The sequence below is a fragment of the Uloborus diversus genome, unplaced genomic scaffold, assembly GCF_026930045.1.
Source record: "Uloborus diversus isolate 005 unplaced genomic scaffold, Udiv.v.3.1 scaffold_1326, whole genome shotgun sequence".
Taxonomy (NCBI): domain Eukaryota; kingdom Metazoa; phylum Arthropoda; class Arachnida; order Araneae; family Uloboridae; genus Uloborus; species Uloborus diversus.
Genome location: NW_026558017.1, coordinates 17,708 through 40,060, shown reverse-complemented (window position 1 = coordinate 40,060; position 22,353 = coordinate 17,708). Strand labels below are relative to the sequence as shown.

General features: G+C 31.7%; 1 protein-coding gene across 1 annotated transcript in view; it reads left to right on the top strand.

Moving 5' to 3' along the window:
• LOC129232722 (CCR4-NOT transcription complex subunit 3-like) overlaps nucleotides 1–22,353 on the top strand; it is a gene marked incomplete at its 3' end in the record, with an annotated part of 45,624 nt that overhangs the window by 9,056 nt on the left and 14,215 nt on the right. Inside the window, exons 4-9 of the mRNA XM_054866836.1 lie at nucleotides 3,172–3,261; nucleotides 5,925–6,053; nucleotides 6,948–7,043; nucleotides 11,363–11,612; nucleotides 14,098–14,234; nucleotides 19,554–19,627. Coding sequence (XP_054722811.1) covers nucleotides 3,172–3,261; nucleotides 5,925–6,053; nucleotides 6,948–7,043; nucleotides 11,363–11,612; nucleotides 14,098–14,234; nucleotides 19,554–19,627 — 776 coding nt within the window. The remainder of the gene's footprint in view (nucleotides 1–3,171; nucleotides 3,262–5,924; nucleotides 6,054–6,947; nucleotides 7,044–11,362; nucleotides 11,613–14,097; nucleotides 14,235–19,553; nucleotides 19,628–22,353) is intronic.

Genomic DNA, 22,353 nt, shown 5'->3' with positions numbered 1-22,353 from the left:
TGAAAGTAGGCTGAAGTGCTCAACTATGTGTACAAACTGTGTTAAACATAGCTGCAACAATAACGATTTCACCAAGGATCTGGATACCAAAAAAGATCTTAATAACGAAGTCTGTGTGTTACAAACTTATGAGAAATAATTTGAAAATTCCAGTTCTGATGGAGAGTACATCTCAATCTGATCACGTATTTGGGGCATGCATGCATATATAATACAAACTAAAAATTTTGATTTCAAATACTGCAAAAAAGCAATATATCAAAAGGAAAAAAAAAAAACCAGTTCAGCGTATTTTTTTTTTTTTTGACCATTAAATCAAATGTGTCACTAGTGAAGGGGGGGAGGGGTTTATCTTTAAGTATATTATTTCGCTTTGGGAGGTGAGCCACTGTTCCTGTGGGATGGACAGTCCTGATTTAATGTATTTTAAATTTGCATGAAATTCTTCTGCTTGAAATGAAAAGCAAGGGGGGGGGGGGGGTGTTATTTTATTGGGGGAGGGGGTGCTGTAGTTTTGGGAGGAGGTGAACCTTCTTTTTTGGAGGATGGACACACTTGATTTCTAACTTTAACTTTGCATGAAATAATATTTACACTTGAAATGTATGGAGGGAAGTTCGAGGGCACTGCTTCATTTTGCGGGGGGGGGGGGGGGGGGGGGGGGGCTCTGTAGCATTGTGGGTTGTGTCATTCCTCTTAGTGGTGAAGACCTTCAATTTAATGCTTTTAAATTTAGTATGACATAATATTCCGGCTTGAAATGCACTCTAAAAGTTCCGAATATATACCCAAAATAGCAATTTTTACAAGCTCCCTATTCCAAAACCCGACGCACAATGGGGGTGGGACTTTGTGTACATACAAAGGGTAAGGGGTTGGGGGTAGGGGGGGTAATTGGGAGGGTAATAAACACTTTGCAATTGGTTTAAAATTTCTTTTTTTGGATGTTTGGATCCGACCCCTATTTTTACTGTACTAAAAATGAAGTAAATTCAAATCATGAGAAAGCTGTAAATGATTCTTTTTTGAAAAATAAGTGAGCTTATGGATGAGAAAATGTCTGACAAAAGCTGAAGGCCCTTTTGTTGGATGTGCAAAAGAAGTAAGCTTATGTCAGTCTATAAGCTCAACTGTTTCACACTAAAAAATAAATAAAATGGTTCGTCATTACCAGGGGTGCGGAGTCGGAATTAAAATGGCCTACTCCCACTACTGGATTTTGAAACTCCGACTCCGGCTTTTTTATTTATTTATTTATTTTTTCAAATCCCCCCTCATGGGAAGGGGGTAAAAATCCATAAACAAATATTCAAATATTATAAATCCTTTTTATGAAATTTTCGCGATGTATTTTATTGTAAACCTAAGATGCATAGAAGTTAGAAATTCAATTTGAAAATCAAATTGCAGAAAGTTCGAAAAAAAATCAAGCCAGCTGGTTGTCACAATGACAGTTATTTTCTTATTAGTAGGCCCTATTACATGTTAAAAAAAATGTTTGGTTGTCAGTTTTTTAAAAAATGCAAGCAGAGTCTGAAAATTAAAGAAAAGAAGCCCGGAGTCGGCATGTTTTCGAACGACTCCAACTCCTTTACCCCCAAATCAGTCCAACTGACTCCGACTCCACAGCCCTCGTTATTACCCCAAAATATCTGTCTGGAGTTTCCTTCAAATTTGTGCGCAATGATCATATTTTTATCTGCTATGGACCTTGATTCTATTTATTGCGAGTGACATGAATACAAGGGTGGATCTAGAAATGTCTCAAGAAGGGGGTGATTTTTTTTTCTTTTTTTTTAACCTTGCCTCTTATGGTGTATCTGATTGACACCTGCTTGGGGGGGGGGGTGCTAACACATTATTTTTATTTAAAGAGACTAAAATATTGAGAGTTCGCAATGAAGATTCCCCACGCTATTCTTTTTCTTTTCCGTTCAATTTCTTAATAATTCCGAGGAAATGTTTCGAAACCTGCTCTCTCTATCATCCTTGACGGTCCATTCCTTCTTGTATACCTAACCGAGATGTCTAAAATCACGTTTTTAAAACGTAAATTTTCAAAAATGCCGGGGGAAGTCCTCCAAACTCCTCCTTCTAAAATCACCAAAGATGAAAAGTGTCTTAGATTCGAACCTGGTTCCTTTCCATAACGGCACATGAAGAGTGGCCTACTCTTTCGTTTTAGGACCTCAATTCAGAAAAATTGCTGGTCCAGGGTTCCTCAAGGATACAAGGGAGGGGCGATCGCCCCTCCCTTGTATCCGTCCTTGCATGAATACCAATTATAAAAAAGCATTAAGATCTGTTACTTTTTTCTTTTTCTCCCTTTACTTTTTACTTTTCGAGGTAATAAGATTGTTAAATATGTGCAGTGAAGTATTAGTATATCCACCTGAAAGCTGTGCGATTTTTTGCTTTATGTTCAACATGAATTTTAATATTCGTCTAGGCAGGCTTTAAGTCGGAGTGTTATGTCTGCCCAAAAAAATCTCTATCCTTGACCAAAAACTATGATAGACCCCAAAAAGTGAGAGGAATCTCCCCAAACATTTCAATAGTGTAGAGTTTATCCTTATCCAGAGTTACAAGTAAATGGATTGAGTGAAGCCTTTTTATGTTTTCGCATCAGATCTCTTTATTTTATGTTACGCTCTCTGATGTTCACATGTTTTGGTTCTGAAAAATTGAAAAGAAAGACAAAAATGCTTTAGAAAAAATTAAAATGATGCTTATGCGATGTGTGCATTTTTCTTAGAAGATATAAACATATTACAAATAGAGAGCACGGTCTACAATGTAAGCCCTTCCCCACCCCCTTGTAGGCACCTTGTTTATGGGTCTTTGGAAACTAAATTCAATATAATGTACCTGAAATATGTGTATATTTTGAAATAGTTTTAAAAAATTTAAGAGGAGGGTTTGAACCCTGCACCCCCCCCCCCCTTGCATATAACCTTGGTTGGATTATGTTTTGCTTATGTGTATTTTTTGGTTATATGCATTAGTATTCACTTGTTATTATCAGGGTTATTTCATATATTTAGATAATGAGAGTTAAAGGAACATGGTACTTTCTTTAAATGCTTTTCCAAATTATTGTCTTTGTCTTCTTTTTAGTCCTGTAATTTTTAAATTGTTTTCTCTTTCTTTAATGCTTTTTGTTTATTTTAGAGGTTACGAGACCAAATCAAGACTTGGTTAACATCAAGTGATATAAAAGATAAAAGAAGCTTACAGGATGCTAGGAAACTCATTGAAACTGTAAGATTATAAATATGTATATGTGTGTGTGTGTGAAGTCATTCTTATTCTGTACTGACCGAAACTTGGACCAATTAATTAGCTTTGCATTGTTGTTAATTTGGTTTTTGGCGTTTGGAACAAACAAGTTGGGAAGGGTTACTAAATCTATGTTTCATAACAAATACATCCTTTTTTAGAAATATGTTTTTGTTTTATTTATTCCTGTGTTAATTTATTATCTACGGAAGATGCTGTTCTATTATGCAATCATATAACATAAGGGTCTCCAATCTTTTTTTATTCAAGAGCCGCATTTTAAATTTTTGGATGTGAGGCAGTCAAACAATCCAACAATATTTCAGCTCAGATGGTCTAGTTGACATTAGCTCTTCCCCACGCACCCATATTTCTTTAATTAAGCACTCTGGTGTTTTTAAAGATTTTTTGAGCATAGTTTTTTAAAAACAATGCTTAAAAAGAAATTTGTTATAAAGAAAAAAAGCACTCATTGTGTAAGCTTTCTGCAGACCAGACAAGATCTGTTAGCGGTGAGATGTAGTCAGTGGGCTGAAGATTGAAGGCTCCAGATATAATGCATTAAAATAACTTTTTAGCAACTGAATGTTAAATTAGTTGAATTTTTAGCATTTAATGTTGTCTAAATTAATTTTTGATTGTATTATTAAGAAGGGATCTAATTTACGGAACAATGGAATGATAATTAAATGTACTATTAGTAAATCATTAAAGTATTGATATTGATACAGTAGTGGATCCAGACGATCCTTTTGGGAGGGGCAAATTACTAATTCATTATGGGGGGGGGGGGATTGGTGTGACTAATAAAAAAAATTTTAAAAAAAATTAAAAACTGAAGCATGATTTTTTTCCGAATAATGTATATGATTGATTCAAAGAGCTAGAATGATAGTTAAAAGTGTTTCAAGTACAAAGAATAAAAAATTGAAAATTTAAAAAAAAGAAAAAAAAGGGGGGGGGGGGATTTCTGTTAGTACTTTGCATCCATTATCCAAGTTAAACCCCTCAACTTTTGATTCATTTGAGGACTCATGACGTATTTTCAGTAGCCATTTAGGCTTTCAATTGCACTTTCACCTTACAAAAGAAACGTTACAGTATCAAGATGGAATCTCTTTTTATCAGTTTTTGTTCTGAACATAATGAAATAAAAAAATTGCATTTTAAATAAAATTTCAAGATAGTTATGGACTTGTTTGTCGATTGAGCTGTTTAATATTCTGGCATAAGTAGGTGTTTTGCGGGCTCTACCATGAATTTTTTTTAAAGGAACTCATTTTTAGACACTTTTTGGTGGTTAATAAGAAGGGAGGTTTGGGGGTTCCTTTCTGGAAAATTTTTGAAAATTAAGGGTATATTTTTGAAAATTAAGGGTATATTTTGTTTGCCATTTTTGGTGCCTTGAAGTTTCCTTTCAAGCCAGGAAAGGTGGCTTGATTGGCAAAAATTCCTGGATGAGATTCAGGAATTTTCACCAATCCTTTTTTGTTATTACAGCTCTAAAAATGCGATTTTAGAGATTTTTAATGATGCTAAAAACAAGGGAGTTTAGGTGCTTTCCCCCGGAAATTTTTTTGGAATTGAAATCCTAAAAACGCAATTATAGGCTATCTTTGATGACAAAGCAGAAGACATGGGGTTCAGAACTTTTTCCCAGAGATGTTTTTGACGTCGAAGTTACAAAAACGCAGTTTTAGACGATCTTTGAATGATGTTAAAAGATGAGGAAAGAAATTCTTGAGGGCTCCTCTCCGGAATTTTCAAAATTGAGGTCTTGAAAACGTTGTTGTAGGCCATTTTTTATGATGTTGGGGGAAGGAACGGGTTTTAGAACTTTCCACCAGAAATTGTTCGAAATTACAGTTTTGAAAATGATTGTTGAACATCTTTGAGTGTTAAGGGAATGGATGGGATCAGATGCTGTCCCTCAACTTTTGAAGATTCAAAACGCAATGTTAGAGGATCTTCATTGATGATAGGGGATGGGATCGGGCTCATGAGCTCATCCCCGGAGTTTTTTCGGAATTGAAGTCCTAAAAACAGAATTGAAAGCTCTCTTTAAAGACATTATACAAAGGAATGATGTTCAAAACTCACCCCGGGGAAACATGTTGATATTAATGTTTCGATTTAGGATTTTTTTGTGATGCTAGAAAAAGGGGAGGTTTTGTAGTCTCCCTGCGGAACTTTTTTGGAACTGTTGTCTTCAAAACGCGATTGTAGGATTACTTTGGTAACATTAGGTAAAGGAACGGGATTCAAGGAATCTTCCACGGCTATTTTTTTTTTAAATTGAAGCTCCAAAATTTCAAAACTTTTGACAATATTCGATGACATTGGAGAGCTCCCCTGGAAACTTTTTTACATAAAGTCGTAAAAATACAGTTATAGGCGATTTTTTTTTGTGATGTGCTGGAGTTGTAGGAGGGAGAGGTTTGGTGGTCTTCTCCTTTAATTTTTTGAATTTACAAGCCTTTGGGGGGGGGGGACTCCTCCCCCCCACTGTGGATTTGCAACTATATTGATATGTATTTTTAAAATATTGATAACTTTTTTGTCTGTTAAATGTTTATTAGAGTCTTAAAATGTTTCTTGAAATTATAACTGCATTTGCTAAGATACTGTTTCTCCTGTATTTGTAGCAAATGGAGAGGTTTAAAGTGGTTGAAAGAGAAACAAAAACGAAAGCATATTCAAAAGAGGGTTTGGGTGCAGCACAAAAACTAGATCCTGCCCAAAAGGAGAGAGATGAAATTACTTGTTGGCTTACTGTAAGAATAAAATTTTAATTGCAATTGTAGTTTTTGCGTGAAATTTAAAAGAGTAAAACACATGCACATAATCACAGAATTAGAAGAGTTTGTTCATTTATCTAATGTTTTTTTAAATGTATATTTGTATAACAGACTGTTTGCATTTGTATGTTTAATTATTCCCCCCCCCCCCGCTTCCTGAGCTCTAATTCTCCCCCTTCCTTATTCTTTAATTATTTTTTCTTTTTGCCCTATTTTTACCTATTTCACCCTTCAGCCTCTCATTTCACGTTTTGTGTTGATTTTTCTTCCTTGATTTTCCTCATCAAAATTTCTTCATGTTTCAATCTTGAAAATAAAGAATAAGTAGTTTATGCTGAAACGCAACAACTGCTCCAAAATGCATTTTTATGTTCAGTTGCAGCAAGAAAAAAGACAGTTTTCTCAGAATTTGTGCAATTTTTAATTTGGCTCATATTTTCCCTCTTGTTGTACTGTAAAGCAACAATAATGTTTTTTGTGTAATTGTATTTGTACTGCACTGTAAAAGCTTGCATTGTTTGATTCCCTCTTGTTTTCTTTAGTAAAATTTGCCTTCTCTAAATTTGCCACCCTAGAACTATTCTGCCTGTGTAAAAATTCGACTCTGGTTGCGTGGTGTGACTTCTATGTATTAAAACTGTTGTTATACTTTTTAATTCATTTATATAATTATGTATGAAGGCCAGTGCAAAAACCTTTATGTCATATATAACTTTAATATTTTTCTGTATTATTCATTTTTAAGCTGTTTTGTGATAACATTTCCTATAAATTATGTTTGGAAGGGTTTTATACTTTCTTACTAATTTATATAATCTTGTCTGCAAATTTAAATTTTTATTATTATTATTATTTTTTTTTTTTTTTCAGTCTTGTATAGAATGTTTAAACATACAAGTGGATAAGTTTGAATCTGAGATAGACACCATCAATTTTAGCTTAAAAAAGAAGAAGAATGATAAAGAGGTGCTTATTTTTACTGAAACATCCTTATGTAGTTAATAGAAGGATTGAACCAAAACTGTTTGTTACTTTCATATTATGTAATTTATTGTGGTTTGTTCTCAGTGTTTGTTAGCATTATTCAGGTTGAGACATTTTTCACTGGATTTTCGTAAATATTTCATGAAATGATAAATTTTACTGTCTTATATTTTTGAGTAATTTCTATAAGTCTAATGTATATGACCGATGTGGGCAGTTTAATTGTATTTTAATTGGCTCTGCAGAAGAGTCTTTATATTAATGATAAGATTGATAACTAAAACTTCATTAGTTAGCCATGGAAAGTCTTTATTTAAGAGTAAAATGTTTAATAGCAAAAATCTCAGTTCTAAAAGAGGGAAATGTGCAGTACTCTTTACTTTTAGAAGTTAAAAATTTTAAGTGCTGTAGATTCTTACGTTCTTTAACCCATTATTTTGTGAGAAAAACATACCAGATTTACTTCCTATTGCCGTTGCTTTTCGCAGATGCAGATATAGTTATGAGCTGTATTGAAAAAAAAGGGGGGGGGGGGCATTTTTTAAAATCTGACAAGTGTGAACTTAAAAAAAATAAAATTATGGTTCTCTTGGGAAAATTTATGTTCAAATGGCTAATGAAATATTTGTTAATTTATTAACTACAGAAGATGCTGTTAAAGAAAATGAAAAATTTTAAGTACAGAAATAAAATTAAATGGATAGGAATTTAAAAGTCCCTGGTCTTGTTAACCAATAGCTGCAAACCTCTGCACGCTTATAGTGGTTCATTCTTGTGTCCTGGAAAATTAAAAAGTAACTAAGGACAAAAGTTTGTGAAACAAAAATAGTATGACAAAAAGGAATCAATCACCATTTTAAGTTAATCTATAAAGCAAAGTAAATTTCTATACAAACATTATTTTAACCGAATCTTATCTGCTCCCCTACTTTTTTTACCTTTTCATTTTGACTTTTCACTACTCAGCTGCAAAAGCGTTCATTCTTTACCCCCTTTTCTGTTACGGTCAGCTGGGGAGGATGCTGAGGCTTAACCTGTTACTGGACACTGTGTGCAGACTTCAGCAAACAAGTTAATATCAACATCCTATAACATTGTGTTCTTTTGCTTCCTTCTGCTAAGATACCGAAAACAATCTCTAGCATGCACGGAAAAATTCTAATTTGTAAGTTTAAGAAAATATACCGATTCACAAGCCATCAATTTTTTGTCAGGGTCTGATTAATGCACAGTCCTGTGGGTCCGTGGACTGGGCACCATAATTTTAAGGGCACCAAAGGAGGGTGAATTTATTTCTACCCTTTTTTTTTAAACTTGTACTTTGATAACCTGCAGGTTTTATTGTGAGTGGGGCACCAAATTGAACTAAGACCTGGGTACCACTTTGGCTTGATCGGACCCTACTTATAAATACTTTTCAAGTTCTGGGAGGAAAAAAAATAGCCAAAGAACCATCCATGAGCCGTGACACACTTCAAATCCAAAGGCTGTTATTTTTCAAACTTCATTTGGAAAGGAAAATACATGCCTTCAAATGTTTTTTTTCATGAAAACATGCATTTATGCAGTTTTAGGGAAAACTAATTAAACCGCCACCCTCGACTTTCGCCATCTTTCGGTCCGTCACTAAGGTTGGTGGTTTAAAGAGGGTCGACTGTAGATATTATTGTAAAGGCTGTACAATGCGTAATTTTCATTCCTTAACTTTAATTTTCATGTAGAATAATACTCATTTTAGTTACAATGTGACAAAAATGAATATTTCTTCAAAATATGGCGTGTGACAAATGTAACCATGACAAACAAAACTGAAGTTATGTTCATTACAGTGAAGATTCGTTTAGTTTTTTAGGCCGTTACGTGTCGAAAAATATTAATAAGTAAGCACTGATACTTTGTTTTAAAATTATCACCTCTATTAACAAATTTTCAATATGAATTAAATAAATGCATTTTTGTTGACTTTGTGCAAAATTTATTTTTTTCTCCTCTGTTTTGAAGTGAATTTTTTTATGGGAGAGCTTTGAATTTCTGATTCCCAACCTTCTTGTGTGACGGAAGTGACATAGTTGTTTTTTAATTGTTGCGAGAAATAATGTAAAATGATATTATTTGTAAATTTAGTTTTGTTAATAAAATTAACAATTTAATTTTAAGGCCTAAGTAAACATATATTTGTGGATTTTGGTCACTTTAAACGTTTCATATAATGCAGGTTTTTGAGGATTTCTTTGATTCAAGTCAAGTTAACAGTTTAAGAGCAAAATCCACATTGCTAAGGTTTAGCCTTGAATTTACTTTGTTCACTTTTACTACCAAAATTAACTTTATTATTACTATTATTTTTTATTGTTTTTGGCAACAATTAAAAAGCGGATTTCGAATAATTTTTAGTTTTCTTACTTTTTATAATTTATTTTCTTCATTAAAATATGCAATCATGTTGTGAATATGCCTGAGTTAGACGCAGAAAGAACAAGAGCTTGGCAGGAGAGAAAATGTCTGGGTGAAATGGCAGTTAAGAATGTAAAAAAAGGAAAATATAAAAGTTTTACTTCTATCTTGGGCTTTTACAACGTACTTTTTTTTTTTTAATCACACAACAGCGGAACTTCTTTTTCCAGAAAATTATCAAGAAATGTTATCTTTTTTACGAAAACAAAATCCATTGCAAGGATTGTTTTTTCAAGAAGGCTTCTTCCAGGAACTTTTTGACTTTCATTTTGGCCACATTAATTCCAATTTTATTATTATTTAGCAAGATAACATATAAAAGCTTATTTTTTCCTGGGACTATTTGGAAGAGCATGCTTTTTAAATCTTTCTGTAAACTTAGCATGTTGAGAAAGGCGAAGTTGCATTGGATTACAACTCTATACAAAGTTAGCTCACTAGCTTCTCTGCAATTGATTCTCATCTCCTGACTTCTCATTTTTGATTACTCAGTCTTGATTTTTTTTTTTTTTTTTTTGCCGTAATACTTACATACACTTTGCTGCTTTTGTCCTGTCATTTTCTCATTGTCAACCTGCCATTCTTGCTCTGCTTTAATTTTTATTTATTTATTTTTATTTATTTATTTTTTTTTTTTGAGCTGCTGTTTTTCCCATAAAATACAACCCAAGAAAATTCCACAAATATGTTAAAAAATCGAGTTAATTGTAGCAAAAATCGCAAAATATTTCATAGTGACATTTAAAAAACTAAATTGTTTCAAAGCATACATCTTATTTATTTCTTATTGAACTAAATTTTCGAAAGCTACAGCGTTTGTTTCAAGCGATTATGTTCTTAACAATCAATTTGTTATTGTTTGTCACGCTGATAACTAATTGTTTAAATAATTTAATAAAAATTATGTTTTAAATGCATTCTAGGTAACTCTTGGGAGCAGAATAAAGCAAAATTTTTCTTTTTATAGTCCTATAAAAAGTGTGGAAGGGAAAATATGTTTTGTGACAAACATAACAGGCCATTTAATGCAGAATTCAAATTAGGCTAAACGAGAAAGAAAAAAAATTAAATAAACTGAAATCTCAAAATGTAAGCAATGACTGAAAAAAAGAACATTTGCATCAAATGTATGCTTAAAAAATTGCCGGTCGCGTTTCTTGAATGCTTAAAAGTTAAAATTTACATTTTATTGTTAAAGATCTTCAAGCAGTAATTATTCTACGCACGGCATCCATCTTGATAAACCTTTTACGAGATTCAAAAATTAAGAATGTTATCTCTAAAATTATGTATAATACATTAATATTGATTGAGTTTGAAATTTTGGCCTATAGGTTGGCATTTTCGTGGAATAACTCCTATATCATTTTCATAGTTGTAGTTAAATTTATTGGAGGAAATTTTTGGATTTATCTCATTTTGCCTAATATAATTATTGTGAAAATATTATTTCTATCGTATTTGGTCGGTCCTCTTAAAATTCAAAATACTATCAAGTAGTCGTCAGTTGTGAAAAGGTTGAGAGCCACTGGTTTAAGCCAAATACTATCTATGTGCACTATTATTGTATGGTATCTTAATGTTCTCTTGTTTTATCAGAATGTAAAATTCAATCTTATTGAGTAATTGTTTAATTTTGTAATAATTTGAAACCAAATTTGTTAAAATTAATAATAGTATTTTTAATACATTCCAATGCTTCTGTTCTCATCTTGCTTAGGAGCTGTACTAGCAGTTTTTAGAATGTATCTAACTTAATGTTAATGCTTCAGTACTACGATTCATATCCATTTTGAAATATTTTTGTTATTTTTATTTTATAAAATATATTTATGCCTTTTTTTTAGAAGTTGGATCGACTGGATGAATTAAAAGTTCGGAATGGGAAACATAAATTTCATATCAATCAACTTGAAACACTTTTGAGGATGCTAGACAATGGAACTGTAGAAGTAGATCAGATCAAAAAGATAAAAGATGATGTGGAATATTACAGAGACTGTTCACAAGATCCTGATTTTCAAGAAAATGAATTCATTTATGATGATTTGAACTTAGAAGACCTGGATGATTATTTAGCAAAACAGCAAGCAGCATGTAAGTAAAAAAATCTTCTCAACTAGCTCTTTCAAGTTTACTGTTTTTCTAGATTTGCTTTTCATTGAAATTGAAGAGTGATAAAAGTATTGTTACTTTTATTATTACTTTTGTACATAAATTGCACTTATGTCATCTATTTTGTAACTTCGAGCTATATTTCTACCAAATTTGAAATAGAATTGTCTGGAAAGTTTGTATCCAAGAAAAAAATTTAATATTTTTAATTCAATCTTTTGTTCTCGTTATTGCTGTTTTATTACTTTGTTAATCTGGTGGTTTCTTTTCTTTTTGTTCCAACAGTACAACGTTCAACAAATAAATGTGAGACATAAGACACAAAAACCCTTTTCATTGAAAATCCTTTTTGAGCACCTCTTGTTGCAAATATGTTAATGACCTATTAATGGATTAATTTTTCAAATTTTCCTGAACTTAGTAAAAACATCAATCTCAATTCCTTAATACTAAAAAAAAACTTATTTTTAACACAAAATTTTTAGTTTGGATATAACTGTTAAAATTGATTCCTATTGCGATGCTATGATTTATGATAAAGGACATGAATTTCAATTTTGAAACAATATGTTATAGTTACAAAACTGTAGAAATATATAATTGTTTCCGTTCTTTCAAAGATAACAAAACATAAACACTGTAAATAAAAGGGTAAACTTTCTCTCAACAGTTAAAAAAAGATGATGATTCTTAAAATTTTAGATAAGAAAATGGGAATAAAACATCACTGGTCCCATGGACCAGCAAAATCTTCTGCTGGTCGGATGGATGTTTTTGCGATTCCAGACCAGTGGACCACTGTCAATTTTTTCCCAAGTGTGTGTGTGTGTATATATATATATATATATATATATATATATATATATATATATTACATGTGGGTCATTCTTAAAAAGGTGTAACTTTTCTACCACACTCCTTTTACAGAAAAAAACTTTAAGGAAAGATTCATTTAACAATGCTTTTTAATTTCATCAAAAATATATCTATTTATCTATTTAAACCTGCCAACAAGTTTTTGATAATGTTTTTATTTTACAATATTTTTGGTACACAACATGTGAATTCTCACCTCCGTACATAAATATATACTTTTAATTAAACAAAACATTAAACAACATAAACACACACCTGGTGTGACTGTTTATGTTGTTTAATAACTTGTTTAATTAAAAGTATATATTTATGTATTTATTATTCCTTTCACAAGTGTCTCAAATACTAATAGTTTAAGTTTATTTAATTTTTTAATATTGTATTTTAGTTTGTTTTTTAGGATAAGTAGTAATGTCACACAAAAAATGCTCATTTCCATTACCCAAACACCATTCTTCATTAATATGTGGCAGTAGTGACATCAAATTTTATTTTCCATGATATAAGGGAACCCCTTGTTTATTTTCAGCCATAGTTGAAGTTGTGAGATTTTTTGTCGAAAAACAAGGAGATAGATTTTGCTGTAAAAACAGTGTGGTGCCCGTGTGGGTTCGGATCCCATCCTCGTCGCCAACTAACTGTGGTGACCGTCATATAATTGAAGAGGCAATGTTACTGGATAGCACAAATATGATAGAAACACTTAATTTACTTTATTCGAATATACACGTATTTACAGTATTAAACATGGCGCTTCTCTGTGTTCCGGAAGCACAACATAGAAGTTAAAGTACATAGAGAAGGCGCGACACTAGCGCCGCCAAATAGAGAAGAGGAGAGTCCTCACAGTGGTTATTCTGACTTCTCACCTCCGTGAACTCAAATTTCAGGGACGTAAATTAATGTTAAAAAAAAGAAGTGAACATGTTTTTATAGGCTTGACATGTGCAGATTGTAGCAACGAAGAAAAAAAAATATTTCCCTGAATCCATTAGGCCTCCATTATCCATTAGGCCTATATTAATGGAAAATTCCTCACCTCCATGACAGATTATATCAATGTCAATTTTTGTGAGGAGAAAAAAAATTATGAAGGTTAAATACATCAATCATAGGCATTCTACCATAATTATAAATTGCCAGTATGTTCTTAAATTCACTAAATACTATTTTTAACATACATTTGAACTAAAACGATATCTACTAATTAAGCCGTACTTTAATTAAGAGAGCTTAATATTAAATTCCCACTAATCATTAAAATAGCTCATTGTTTGCACAATTAACAAAATTACTACTTTAATATTAAATTGGCCTCAATTTTTAAGCATTCAAGAAAAAATTCTTTTTTTCTTTATTTCCGTGAACAAGGCATTTTTTAATTTTTTTTATTTATGAGTGAAATAAATGGAACTTAGCTGGGCCATTGTTTAAGGTTACTTCTAGTAGGTAACACTTTCATGTAAGAATGAAAAAAAAAGAAAACAAAAGCTTTCAAAATTGAAAAATATTTTTGTTCAAAAATTAAGTTTTCTGGAGACCCCATATATAAGACTCATATACCTATATATGACATGTTTTTCCTTTTTAGATCAGCAAACTCAACTTGATTTAAAGAATGCGTTGCTAGATGAAGAAAGCTCAGCTGCTCTATCAAATACTCCTACATCCACCTGCTCTAACTCACCAAGTCACAGTCCATGTTTAGGAAACCATACTTTGATCGAAGTAAAAAATTTATTAAAACTAATTGTAACAATAGTTCTTACTTTTCTCTTTTATAATCTGAAATGTTGTTCTTGATTTGCTTCTTTGCAGTGCTGTAGTCCGGGGGGGGGGGGGGATTCGAGAAGACATGAGTCCCCAAATATTTGGTTTTATATTGTAAACATAATGTAAATTAGTTTTACACCATCCACTTTTTAGTGAGCTTCCCCAAATAGTTTTTCCAAATGTAAAACTGCTTCTAAGTATATTAAAAGCAGGGTTGGTAAAAAAACCAGTTTTTTTCAAAAAAACCAAAAAAACCGGGTTTTTTTGGTTTAAACCATGTTTTTTTTTTTGGTTTAAACCGGGTTTTTTTTTTGGTTTAAATACTATTTGCGAGAAAAACAATTAATTTTCGGAAGGTAATTAAGGTTCCATGTAATTAACAGTTATTCAATATTCACATTATATCTAATTTCTTGATTAATTAAAGAGATAAGAACAAAATCTTGTAACTAAATTAAATAATTAAAATAGCTTTCTGCGGGGAAATATTGATTGAAATGTTTGACTTGATTAACATAATAGTATGCATGTATATGTAGACCCTTTATGATACGAAATACTTCAAGAAGTGGTTGTGATGCGGGTTAAGATAAAAGATAATGAAGATCAAGAAAAAAACTTTATAAAACCAACATAATATGAATAATTATCGAATAAAGGTAAAAGTTATATTTTTAAACATAACCTTTTCAAAAGAACAATTTTCATATTTTTTCTTTCTGATCTTACATAATGCTGATTTTTATATACACAATGTCGCAAATATTGAAGTAAAGCAAAATGTACAACAGTACATGATTGAACAGTCAAAAAATCGATTGCTGTTGTACTGACAAAGTTTTAAAAAAAAGTGCTGCTCTATATTCGACTCCGTTCTTATTTTGGAAAGACTTGGAAAAGATATCGACTATCGCTAAAACAAAGAACCAAATCAAAAATACAAAAATTGGTGTAACATGGCTTAAATTACAGCTTATTTACTGGCATACATGTTGCATCCAGCATTGAAGTTTAAAAAATATTAAATGCAAACTCTTTAGAACAAACAAATGTGTAGCAAATTCTATTTCAAGAAATTTTTTTAGCCAAACACGTCATATACGTGAAGTATAAACTTTTTTTTTTAATTTGATTCAAAAAATATTATTTGTGTTCACCTGCAGAACAAATCGTAATTTTTAGGTGCAAACAATTAAGTTAGACTGTTGATTACCTTACGAGTCAAAGTTAGAATTCCAGGAAAGTGCAAATAAATGGGCAAAAATGTAACACCTCTGCAACAGGAGTGAGCAATATAATGGATTGCATCTACAATAAAAGATTCAATCCTTAGTAAATCTTAACTAATCCTGCAAATTAAGCATAATGATGGAAGTTGACTGAAATCTGCTTTATGGCACATATATGAAATAAAAAATATATTAATATTTTTTTTCGATTAAAGCTTGTAATACATTTTGAAGAAGCAACTTTGCAATTTTTGTATTTATCTCTGCAACTTAGCTAGGAACTTTGCATAAATGGAATTTTACATTTTTCAATATGTGTGGGGAAATCAATGTAAACCTGTAAAATGGATTTTTTTTTTTTGACTTTTTTTTTAAAACAGACTTGTATGTAGACATGTATAAGTATCTTCAAACAGATACTTATACATGACATCTGTTGGCCTGAGCCGGAAGGGGGCCCAAAATTTTTTTAATGAGAGGTGAAATATATATAGGGTGTTAGGGGATAATCAATATGGAGGAAACCTGGGAATTTTGTCCTATGAGATCTAATCTTCATTTTTATCGATGTCCCCCCCCCCCCCAAAAAAAAAAAAAATTAAAATGACGCTAGCAATAAAAAAAGTTGCAACCCAAAAAAACTTCCGCACCCACCATTTTTAACTCTCCATAGTTCCCAATAAAAAAATTCCTTGGGTGAACAGGAATTATGCACACACTCCACAGGGAAGATGACAATTTACTGCTTCTGAAGCACAAGCCTGAAGATGGGAGTGTCATCGGGTTTTTTTTTTGATCGGAAAGTCTTTTCAGCTATGTGTGAAACTTAGTCTCAATCTTTGGTCATTCACAAGATGGAAGTTGACATGATCCTTAAATGCCAAAGTTTCCTAACTCAAATCATAATTGAGTGTTTTCTTTAATTGCGTAGGCTCTGGGAAAACCTGGAATTGTCAGGGAAAAGGTAGGGAATTTGCCCCCCCCCCCCCCCAATTTTTTTTTCAAATTTTTTTCCCACGGAATTTTGTCCTATGAGATCTAATCTTCATTTTTATCGATTCCCCCCCCCCCACAAAAACAAAAAAATAAAATAAAATAAATAAAATGATGCTAGCAAAAGAAAGAATTGTTTTCATGCTACAAATTCAAAAAAATATTTCTTATTTTTTGGACGTAACCACCGTATTTAGTCATTCTCAAGATGGAAGTACACAAGACTTTTTAAGTGCCTAAGTTCCCAATAACGGCATTGGATGTTTATTGCAATGCAAAATATTGAAAACAACACTAAATGGGACTTTTTTTCTGGATAATTCATAGTTACCTTCTGGAAAATGCAAAATTTTATCTTAAGAACATTTTTCATTCTAATTGATTTAGACGCTTATGTGCTAGAAACTGACTATTTTGTCTTAATTGTAGTTTTTTAAGGGTTATTAATTTTTTATAACTACTTTTATGCTACAAATTCAAAAAATCCATTTCTTACCTTAAATTTTTCACTTAGTTGCCATATTTGGTCGTTTGTACGATGGAAGTACACATAAACTTCCAAAAACTGATTTGGATGTTTATCTCAATGTAAGCTATTGAAATTAACATAAAATGTGCAGCAAATTATGAAATTTTAAAAATTAATTTTCTAGAGAAGAAAAATTTAAATTTTAATGTAAGTATCTTTTAATATGCGAAAAAAAAAAGATGATTTTTGGCATTGGCCTATGATCGGCGGATGTTGATTTTTTATTTTGCATTATATGGTATACCGATCAATGGAATAAGTTAATCATATTTATACTGAAAAATAACTTTGTATTTTGCTCAATATTTTTTGTGTTATATACTAATAAGAAAATAAAAAGAAGAATTATAAACCAAAATCCAAAATCGGATGCGGAACGCTAATATTACGCATGGGACGTGACATCGAAGAACTGCTAAAATAAATTGAAAATACTTTGTTTTCAACAAGTAGTAAACCAAAAACAATCTTTTTGGTTTACAAACAAGTTTTTTTTTTTTTTCAATATTTTCAAATCTAAGATTTTTTTTTAATCTTAGGGGAAAGTTTTAGTTCTTCCGCATTGCTACTTTAAACAATTTTAATTACAGTAAAACCCCTCCTAATGAACACCCCTCAAGTGCAGACACCCATCTTATAGGGACATTTTTTAATTCCCCGATTCCAATGCGAATAACATTATTAAACCCCTGTCCTGCAGACACCCTCTATTGTGGACAAAAAAAAATTGTCCCGTTACTGTCCGCATTAGAGGGGTTTTACTGTATTTTAAAAATATTGCTTTTTAAAATTAATTTTGAATGAAGCGAGTAACCTGAATTTTTCTAAAAAAAACAACCTGGAAAACCTGGAAAAGTCGGGGAATTTTTGTTTTACCACAAGTGTATGAATTCTGACATATTTTCAGAACAAAAATCAAATACCTATGAACGATTTGTTTCGAAAAATTAAATTTAAACTCGGTTGTTTTTGTTTTATTTATTTGTTTGCTTATTTACCTTTTCTGTTATGCAAAAAAACAAAATTTTTTTTACTGTTTGTAGAAAGTACTGTATATCAATACAGAAAAGTCTTTGAGAAAGGACAATTTTTACTTCATTTCTTCCTCATTTTAGTTTTTTTGTGGTTTATCCGCAATTTTTATTATCCATGGCATATGTGCCACTGAATTCTGTGGGTAATCAAGAGTTTACTGTTTTATGAATTCCGATCAACAGCTAAGCAATTTTGAATTCCTTCATCCGAAAGAAATTCATCCTAGCAATATAATATACAGGAGACTTTTTATTGATGGGTCAAAAACTTCCATTGGTGTCGGTTCGGCCTACGTGGTATACTCTGGCAACACAATAATAAGTAGCTCAATGACTAGACTCGGGGAGAGCAACTCAGTTTTCCAAGCAGAACTCTACTCGCTCCTTAATTCAATATCATACGCTCATTCCGAACCTACTAATCAATTTCAAATATATTCTGATAGCTTATCATCAATCTTAGCAATAAAAAAAAAATCACCGCAATAACCTAGTGCAAATCATTCAAAAACAAATTTTGATTCACCCACTATTTCTTACTATACACTGGGTTAAAGGCCACTCAGGCAACATAGGGAACGAAGAGGCAGACCGCCTAGCTAGAAGGACTGCCGATTCCATAGATTTACAACCTGATCTGATGTTGCCCTTCCCCTAAATCTTATCTTAAATACTTGATTTTTACCCAATTGAAGGCGGACTGGCAGTACAGGTGGGATCACACGGAGACGGGCAGAGGGGTCTACTACGTATTCCCCACAATCAAGCTCTCTTTGCGTGTCTCACGTCGCTACAATACCGTCTTTTTAACAGGTCATGGACCACTCCCTCAATATCTCCATCGTTTTGGTCTCATAGAATCACCACTCTGCGTGTGTGGTGGGGTGGGTGATGCATATCATTATTTATTCCATTGTACACTGACAGATCGCCTGCATTTAGGATGTCCCCCAAATATCTCAATACAGTAAAGAATTAGACAGGCAATCACTGACCCACACAGCACGCGGAGAATGAATGAAATTTTCTAATTGTTGTCTTCAGAGGGATTTCTATTCCAAAGTACCACGTAGGCCCTTTTTCCTAGTATTCATTTCATAGTGTATTGACTACTTGTTATTTATGTTAAAATTTTAAAATATTCAAAATTCTGTATTCTGTTATTTGTATTCTGTATTATGTTACTTGTATTCCGTATTCTGTTACTGTTTTCTAAAATCTCTTGTCTGATACTTTGAAATTAAATAAGAAAGGTTGCAACTTCTCGATGGTCCCAAATCTGGGCAAGTCACTACTGTGATAGGAACAGGGGACCCTCGGGTGTGATGTGATGTTTTATAAATTGCTCCAAAAACCTTAGGACAAATCTTACAAATTTGGTATTTTTTCTAAAAATGCAGAAACATTTCATTTAGAAATAAATGATTTTAAAAACTTTTTAAGATATATTTTAATTTTTGATGTAATGTAAAATTTTTTGAAATTCTAGAACTCTGTTGCAAATTCAAATCCAGATTCCAGTTCTACTATTCAGAAACCTGCCTCTCCTACTAATACAATCAGGTAAGTACTGCCTTGCTTACTAAAACTTAGATCAATCATTCCAACTATATGTCATTCATTGTGAAAGGTATCTGATAAAGTAATGATTTTACTTTGCCTGATTATTTTAAGCCCTTTTGTAAATTTTTCTTCGGAAAAAAAAAAATACAAGTGCTCAGCAAATATCTGTCATTAGATATTTATCTTTAGAAAAGGAAGATGCTTCATCTTTGTACTGAAAGAAATAACTAAATGTAATGCAATTTGGCAAACAAATATGCATTTTAAAGATATGGAGATATACCACTTTTACAATGAATCACACATCTGTTTCTTAGATAAAATCAAATTTTATATGTGATGAACTTTTTGTTTAAAGGACAACTAAAGGAAAACTGAAATTCCTTGTGAAAAAATGACTTGAAAATTTTACATCGAAATTTGAGATCAACCATTGCAATAATTTGGTGTGAAATGTTAATGCACAGTGCATTGGTAATTTAAAAAGTGACTATGACATCTTTTTCAGACTAAATGTAGATACAAACAATTGTTTACAGTTAATTTGGCAGCTACTTTAAGAAATTACCGTATTTTCAGAAGTTATCGCCGCATCGAAATAATATTCTCAAGGAAATTTTTTTTAATGTATGCGCTGCAACCGCCAGAAGCACCGAACCCAACATTAAACAACTTAAAAGCACAATTAGGAGTAAAGAAAGCTGGAATGAAATGCAAATGAAAGAAATATTTTTTTATTAATGAATCTTATTATACTTTACTGTAAATATAATTTTCTTACTTTGGGAGGAGACATTCGTTGGTTATCTAGAGCGAGGGACGCAGACCCTTCTCCTCAATGCCTCGCCAATGTCAAACTCTCTGCCCCCAAGCAGCAGAAAAATATCGATCGACATAGAAACGACATAAGTCGTTGTTCGAATATCAAACAATAACAGATAACGTTCTTGGAACATATAGAACCACGTCAAAGTATATTTTTTGGCCGACTTGATTTATTCGACATTTGAATTCAATAAATCATTGTTAAAAGCTTTTATATAGTAACTTTGTTATTTATATAGAAATCAGAAGCAAAATAGAAAAGTGCAAACATCCAAAAACATTGTTTTATTTTAGAAAAATACAGGGTGTCCACCCTAAAAGTGGGCCAATAGCTAATTCTGAAACCGTTAAAGATAAGGGCATAGTTTCATTTTGAAAAAATCTGCGCAACAACTCAAAATTCATGAAATTTTTTTTCAAAAATTATTTTGAAAAAGTTACAAAATTTAACTTTTTATAATCCTCCAGTCCTAGCTATGCTATTTAGTAAAACCTTACAGGCACCCTAACATTTATAACTAAAAAAAAAGTCACTCTTCCACGACCAAAATTGACCGAGTTATGAAGTTTTAAAAAAATCACTATTTTTGAAGATATTATGACATTAGCAAGTGAGCTCTTAAGGCGAATTGACAAAGTGTGTTAACAGGTTTAAATTCATTTTGAGCCTTGTTATCGGAGGCAATATTAATGGTTAAAAAGACTTAGCAAGTGCTATTTATAAGCTAAAAGTCTGTTTAAAAGGCAGGGGGGGGGGGGTATTGAAATGGTTTGTGGGTTTGTTTTAAGAACCCTCTAATTTCCATCTCCCGAATATCATTAAGTAAATGGAGATTTTTTTAAAAATTCAAATCAAATATTATTTTTTAAACAATTATATTCTCTTTTTTTTTTTGTTTAAAAAAATATCTTTGTTTAATGTCAGGAGATTTTTTGCGCAATCACGAGTTGCTTATTGTCCTCAATTAACCAAAGTTGATGTTGCTCTATTTTTGCTGATTGCTATGACAATGGTTGTTTTTAATATTTATTTAGGGAGTAAAATTTTCGTCGTCATTGTTACAAATCATCTGTGGTTTGATTTTATTCATTTTTTCAAGGGAAAATCATTATATCATTTGCACAACATTTTTTCTTTCTTGGCCAGAAACTTTCTTTACAAACATTAAATGAAATGCATAGAAAGAAAAACATTTTTTCAGCATTACAAAATTATCGTCTGTCCTCTGAAATACCATGACAAAAGTTCTAAATAATTCAAATCTTTACAGTTTTCCTTTTCTTTTAAATGTACTATTTTTTTCCTTTATCAGTACTCTGTAAATTTAAATACAGTGACAACCTTTTGCATAAATTGAGATACAAAATATGTTTTTCAAACTCATATATGGAAATTAGATATTCTTGAAATAAGTAAGATTAAAAAAAGCTTTTAATCATAAATATTCCTCTGAGCTTATAAATAGTACTTGCAGAGTCTTTTCAACCATTAATATTGCCTCCTGATGACAAGAGCCCAAAATAAATTTAAACCTATTAACACACTTTGTCAATTCGCATACGTGCCCTTAAGAGCTATCTCCCCGACGACATCATAAAATTTTCGAAAATAGTGATTTTTCAAAACTTTATAACTTGATCAATTTTGGTTGTAGCAGAGTGATTTTTTTTAGTTGTAAATGGTATAGTGCGTCCGGAATGTTTTACTAAACATCATAGCTAGGACTGGGGGACTGTATAAAAAGTTAAATTTTGTAACTTTTTCAATATTTGATTTTTTGACAAAACATTCATGAATTTCGAGTGCTTGCGCAATTTAAAGATTTTTTTCAAAATGGAACTATATGCTTATCTCTAAAGGTTTATGAATTAGCTATTGGTCCACTTTAAGGGTGGACACC